Source organism: Brachyhypopomus gauderio, chromosome 4 (genome assembly GCF_052324685.1).
Source record: "Brachyhypopomus gauderio isolate BG-103 chromosome 4, BGAUD_0.2, whole genome shotgun sequence".
In the NCBI taxonomy this organism is placed as follows: Eukaryota; Metazoa; Chordata; class Actinopteri; order Gymnotiformes; family Hypopomidae; genus Brachyhypopomus; species Brachyhypopomus gauderio.
Genome location: NC_135214.1, coordinates 3,802,367 through 3,808,985, shown reverse-complemented (window position 1 = coordinate 3,808,985; position 6,619 = coordinate 3,802,367). Strand labels below are relative to the sequence as shown.

General features: G+C 45.8%; 1 protein-coding gene across 1 annotated transcript; it reads left to right on the top strand.

Moving 5' to 3' along the window:
- Window positions 1-6,619, top strand: chaf1b (chromatin assembly factor 1, subunit B). Its single transcript, XM_077001614.1, has 14 exons — window positions 1-117; window positions 675-807; window positions 995-1,127; window positions 1,361-1,481; window positions 2,023-2,126; window positions 2,329-2,425; window positions 2,523-2,607; window positions 2,684-2,777; window positions 2,877-2,946; window positions 3,155-3,246; window positions 3,805-3,964; window positions 4,052-4,588; window positions 5,872-5,960; window positions 6,143-6,619. The coding sequence occupies exons 2-14, from the start codon at window positions 682-684 to the stop codon at window positions 6,307-6,309; spliced, it is 1,875 nt and encodes a 624-aa protein (XP_076857729.1). The 5' UTR covers window positions 1-117; window positions 675-681; the 3' UTR covers window positions 6,310-6,619.

Genomic DNA, 6,619 nt, shown 5'->3' with positions numbered 1-6,619 from the left:
GGAAGAGCTCGATCTAAAACGAGGGCGGGAAAAGTGTTGTGCTGGAAGTCAGCGGAAAGTACGCGGGATATCCACTTAGTTCATTTGAAGGAGCTTTTTGTTGAGGTTTCTTGGACTGTAAGTTGCATTTACTATTGCTCATAAGTTTGAGCTAATTATGGCGTACTTCTTAGAAATTATTGCACGTATAACAGTTAAAAGGGGCCTCGACTTTTGCATAAAGATGATGTTGGAGTAGCCCCTAGCTGTTCGGTAGCTAGCCTCCATTTACCTATTGCAGAATTTATGAGAAAGCATTTAAACAGCGCGATGAAACTAATACGTTTTGATGTTTGCTTGCATAGTATAAATGAACAGGCAGGCATTGACTAAACTGGGTAATAAAGAAATGCCAAAGGTATGCTGTGGTGTAACGTTACACTGTCTAGTTATGTTAACCTATAGGCATTAGATTATAACTAGTTATCTTAAATAGCTGTTATCTACATTTCCTGTGCCAGGTGTGTACATTTTAGGCTGTATGCAATTTTCCTAACAGGTCTCACAGGGGCCCCCAACCCCCGGTTCTGTTTGGCATCATCAGATCATCATACGCAATTTGGCATCGGCATCATCATCATTCTGTTTTGGCATCACCATCGCCAACTTTCATTACTCGTATTTTGTCCTGTCAGTATCAGGATGAAGGTGGTAACGTGTGAGATCGCCTGGCATAACAAGGAGCCGGTGTACAGTCTGGACTTCCAGCAGAACGCAGAGGGCCGGATCGACCGCTTGGCCACGGCTGGAGTGGACACCACTGTGAGGGTGAGTTGGCATCCGTCACACACGCACGGGACATGTTTTTGTCTGTAGGCGTCTTGCACGATAGTTTCTCATTTACTGGTAGGGAGTTGTAGTGGCCTGTAGTACGTACGCAATCTAAATACTCGCTACATTTCCTAGATGTTTTTTTTCATTCCTGTGATCTGTCATTACTTCTGCGTTTCCCTAGATGTGGCGTGCAGACCGGGGACCTGACGGAAAGGCAGTGGTGGAGTTCCTGTCAAACTTGGCAAGACACACAAAAGCAGTGAACGTTGTGCGATTCTCCCCAACCTCAGAACTCCTGGCCTCCGGAGGAGACGGTGAGTGTCGTATGGAAACGCTGTATCTCTCCTGTAATCTGGTAATATAATCTGAAGTGTAGGGCATTAACTCTAAATCAGGAGAACAGGTGAGCACCCTCAAATCGTGCTGTCAACTTGCATGCATTTAACTTTCACAGGTGTACCGACTAATTATTTACAGTATGTAATAGATACACATTTGAATATAAAGATATTAGTGTCAGTGTTATGTGTGGTTTGTATTTGTTTAGATGCGTTTATTTTACTGTGGAAGCTGAATGACAGCAAAGAGCCTGAACTGGGTCCAGCGTTCCAGGAGGAAGAGGATGCCCAGCTTAACAAGGAAAGCTGGAATGTAGTGAAGATTCTGAGGTCATCTCCCTTTCTCTCTCTCTCACACACACACATTCTCTTTCTATTCCTCTGTCTGTCTCTCTCTCGGGGCGGCATGGTGGTGTGGTGGTTAGCACTGTCGCCTCACAGCAAGGCAGTCTGGGTTCGATATTCAGTCTGGGCTGCTCTGTGTGGAGTTTGCATGTTCTCCCTGTGCCTGTGTGGGTTTTCTCCGGGTACTCCAGTTTCCTCCCACAGTCCAAAGTCCACACATGCGTCTTAAGTTGATTGATGACTCTAAATTGCCTGTAGGTGTGAGTGCGTGTGTGTGTGTTGGCCATGCGGTGGACTGGCGACCTGCCCATGGTGTACCCTGCCTTAGCCTAGAGATGTTGGGATTGGCTCCAGCCCCCCATGACCCCGACTAGCCGGATTAAGCGGTTTGGATGATGGATGGATGAATGGATGTCTCTCTCTCTATCGCTGTCCTAATACAGCTTACTGTTACTACCTGTGTAGACCCCTTTAGTTGACTGACTGTAAAACGTGTCGAGGAACACTTGCTGCTTGTGTGTTGCAGGGGGCACATTGAGGATGTGTATGACCTCTCTTGGAGCAGTGATGGGAATTTCTTGGTTTCGGGTTCTGTGGACAATACTGCCATCATGTGGGACATCCAGAAAAGTATGAAACATGATATATTGTTACAGTTTTGTGCTGTTCAGCTGTGCTCAAATATCTTACACCATAAGCTCAATCCATCTAACTATTCACTGGTTGGTTATGCATGACATATGGTGTTAGTATCTGGTACGGTTTGAGAGCACCAAGAGAGCTCTTCACTTGTGCGAAGCTTTCTCTCACTTCTGTGTGTTGTTTTGTGCAGGTCAGAAAATGTGTATCTTCAGTGACCCTAAGAGCTATGTGCAGGGTGTGACCTGGGACCCTCTAGGACAGTACATCTGCACACTTAGCTGTGATAGGTAATGTGCATGTGTGTTTCTGTTTGTCTTTCCTGAAAGTACTGAGCACTGAATCCCATTGTAAGTACTGAGCACTTAATCCTCGCCTCCCTTTCAGAGTTATGCGAGTGTATAGCACACGAACCAGGAAGAAGGCCTGCAGTGTGAGTAAGATGACATCAGGATCCGCTGTGGAGGGAGAGGTCAGTGTAACAAAACGGTTGTATGTCTGTACTTTACTGTCATAGGAATCTGCATGATCTCCAAACATGCGTGCAGGTAAAGAACTACAGGATGTTCCACGATGACGGTATGCGGTCTTTCTTCAGACGCCTCACCTTCACACCTGACGGATCTTTCCTCTTCGCTCCTGGTATGATTGCTCTGTTTTGCCAGTGTAAAGCAATTCACTTTACAATGCATGCATATGTGGATTTGGTGATGTGATGCATTTTTTTGTGTGTAATTCCAGCTGGATGTGTGGAGACAGGAGAAAATGTGACAAACACCACTTATGTCTTCTCCAGGAAGTGCTTAAAGAGGTGTCATTTTTGTGGTTATTATTTATGCCTTCAAGAGGTGATAGAGCTGTTATTGTGTAGGCCTGTTTTTACAGTAACGTTTTCAACTTAATATCTCCCATACTGACAGATACTGTTGCAAATGTTTGCTTTTTGTTTTAACATTAAGCCTGTTTTAATGGTGCAGTATCCCTGGACCTTTTAAATATGTCTGTGTTGTGTCTCACAGACCCACAGCCCATCTGCCCTGTCCCACTAAAGCCACTCTAGCTGTCCGCTGCTGTCCTGTCTACTTTGAGCTAAGGACCAAGAAGGAAGAGGGTGCGTCTCCCCGTCATCTCTCATTATTATTCATTACGCTGAATTAACTGGCTGGTATCTATACTTTTGAAACCATATAGGTTCTTTGAGTTAAGATTTGTCACTATTCTAAATTCAGCATCTATATGCTGGTCATAGGAAACGTCAGTGGACCATTAATAAAAGTTTTGTGTGGTTATATGCATACACTGGTTACAAAGGCACTGGGTTGATGGCTGATTTAGGCCTTATCTAAGCACATGATGTCGATTTGTGTCAAAAGAAAGTCCCCAAAATAAGTGCAGCAGAACATGGCAGGTATGGTAAGTGTGCCTATAGTAACCACTACTTAAATCTACTCCAAGCCCACTGTTATATAACTTGACCACAGTGACTGCGGCCCACAGAGGTTCTAATACCATGAGTTGGGAAAATTGAGGCGTAGGGTTAGCCATTATCTCTTACATAATGCAGGTGGTGAAACGGGTTAACTGTTGCATTTTGGTCAAATGTCGCCATGGTGTAAACTTGAACACTGTCTTTTCGTTCATCTCTGCGCTTCCGTTCTGTTTTTCGTAGACGGATCTCTGCAGCCCCTTCCCAATGTGTTCCAGCTGCCCTATCGGTTGGTGTTTGCTGTAGCATCTGAAGACTCCATCTATCTCTATGACACCCAGCAGACACTGCCGTTTGGATTCGTGTCCAACATCCACTACCACACTCTCAGCGACCTCAGCTGGTAACACACATGCACACACACACACACACACACTCTCACTTCAATAAAGATGTACTGATGGCTCCTGCTTCTTCCATGTGCCTCCAGGTCCCGCGATGGCTCTTTCTTGGCAGTGTCCTCAACGGACGGCTACTGCTCTTTTGTGTCCTTTGAGGAGCTGGAGCTCGGCACCCCGTTGAAAGAGCGCCCCCTGTTGGACGTCGTCACCCCTGTCAGTGGCACCGAAAAGAAGGGAAAGAGATCCCTAGGCGGCGGTCGGACCGCTTCCCCCGTGCCCCGTGCCAACACGCCCGTCACCCAGGACAAAGAGAAAGAGGTTTCCCCTGCCGCCGTCCCCGTCAAGACCCTCGGAGTTCCTGCTCCTGAAGACAAGCATACCCCACAAGTCCAAAAGGCCAAGCCCCAACCCAGACGTATCACGCTCAGTACCCTGCAGGGTTGGAGCAAATCCAGCACTTCCAAGTGCCCCACGACCCCAACTGCCCCTCCCAGCGGCGTAATCAAGTCTGCCCCCAACACTCCTCTCTGCGGCCAGGGACCTCACACACCCCAAACGGCTTCAAACACCCCCCTCGGTCCCATCAATGTCAAGCACGCCACGGTGCGTAAAGGACCGACTCCAAGGTAGGAGAGCACATTTTGTAAGTAGGGTACATTGCGCTTGCCCTGATTTAGTCTTTGGCTGCATCAAAATGAATTTTTTGATGAATATTTAATTGGCGTCGTTCATGAAATGGCCACATTAGAGAGAGTTGCCCGAGTTCAGTCAGAGTCCGTTTGATGAGAGCCATCTAAAGGTGTCTGTTGGTAGAAGGAAATGTTCAATAGATTCTACATGAAACTGAAAATGTGGAGGGCCATGACTGTAGAATGCCTTGACTAAATTTGTTTTTAGTGGTGCAGCCATTCCTGAACTGCTCTTGTAATGACGTTCATTATCCGAGAAGGGTAAAAAAATATAAAATAAAATCACCCAACATGTGTGCTGTTATGAGGTAGGTTATACAACGACCTTAAATCACTACACCTAATATTCTCTGCAGAAATGAGCAAGAAACTGACTAGGAGTAGGTTGTGTTGTAAATGTACACAGGATAAGATGTCAAATATCTTGAGCCAATTTCACACAGGACCCAGTTCACTCACGTCATGGTACTGAACCTTAGGTGTGCTATCACACACCCAGTATGGGGACTTCGTTAGACCCTGGTGCACAACCTGCAGTTACATTGACGCACCGCGTGTTCTTCCTCACTCCCCATTGGTGGACTGACATCCGTTTGCCCCTCTGTGTTACCTAGTGGTTGAATATCATGTTGCAGCTCCTGACACTTCACCTTCTCCTCAGAATACACACCATCAAAAAGCTCCTCTACGTCATTCCTTCCAACCTTTAGCCTCCCTGATCTCCCCTTTCTACATTGTGTCTTCACAAGGGTCTTCAGCTCTGTCTGGAGTGTATTAATATCATCTCTGTCCTCTCCTACGCTCCCTCAAATTCCATGAGGGATATTGCATCTCCTCGGCTTCTGCCACGTTGGGGTAGTGGCGTTGCACCCTGTTGCCCTGTCTGAAGTGGGTGGTATTGCATTCAAAGGGCAGTTCCTCTCATTTATCTGTAGACACCAGTCTGGAATGCAATCTTTAAAAAATCTACAGTTTGACACTAACAGACAGTTTGACATTTAACAGCAGTGGCTTTTTCTGCATTAGCTTCTCAAGATTTGTGAATTCTTGCTACGGTCATCGTGTTATCTAGTTGACAGTAAAACATTCTCATTGAAAGTAAGATTTGAGTGCATATTTCTGTAATCCCTAAATAGATTCAACAATGTTGGTTCTGTCTCATTCTTTTCTCTCTTGCTGTCTTTTTTTCCTTTTTCTTTTTTTTTGTGTTTCTCTTGTAGGCGAATTTCACTGACGCCTCTCACTCCCACATCTCCAGCTTCCTTGCAAACTGCTGTCCCCCCGTCCTCCACCGAGAAAGCCAAACATGGTTAGTTGTTATTAAAATACGTCTCAGATTGTTAGCTCTGGTCATTTAACAAATAAACAAATGGTTGTGCTGGAAAGCACTATGTAAACAATTACCATGCTGCATGAAGTACCTATAAATCACACCAAACTTATGCTAACTGCTGTACAAATGTGTATATATAAACTTCTCGTTTGGTTCAGAGAGACCGTCCCCTCCGACTGACCCATTGTGCAAGCCTCCTGAATTCAAGCGGCCGAAGACAGACGGCGCCGTAGGCCAGAGCGTGGGCACCAGCACCTTGGCCCAAAGCAGTGAGCCCTCGCAGGAGTCTAGCGTGGAGTCCAGTGGCGGGCCCGTGGACCCTTAGGTTGTCTGGAGCAGTAGTGAACCTGCCCCAGGTTCCTAATCCTTGCATGCTCATGAACCAAGGGTTTCTTTAACATGCATCAATGCAATGGTCAAGGTGCCCATGGACTCTCACAAATACACGGACTCGCCCCTGACTGAGTTGAGACTCGCCACCAAACCTTTAGATTTTCATGACTGTAAGAGTCAAACACATCCAGGATCTCTACTTTGCCAGCTTCGTGATGAATTTATTTATAATTTTAGTTGTTTTTGTGATGTATTTCTGTTAGTTTAAAAGCGTTTATAAAATATAAAATGGTAAGATCTTC

Excerpts from the sequence above, each read along its gene's own strand:
- chaf1b (XM_077001614.1), top strand. The coding sequence starts at position 682 with ATGAAGGTGGTAACGTGTGAGATCGCCTGGCATAACAAGGAGCCGGTG. Across the intron at positions 2,426-2,522 it reads TGCACACTTAGCTGTGATAG|AGTTATGCGAGTGTATAGCA; the intron begins GTAATGTGCATG and ends CCTCCCTTTCAG. Across the intron at positions 2,608-2,683 it reads GATCCGCTGTGGAGGGAGAG|GTAAAGAACTACAGGATGTT; the intron begins GTCAGTGTAACA and ends ACATGCGTGCAG.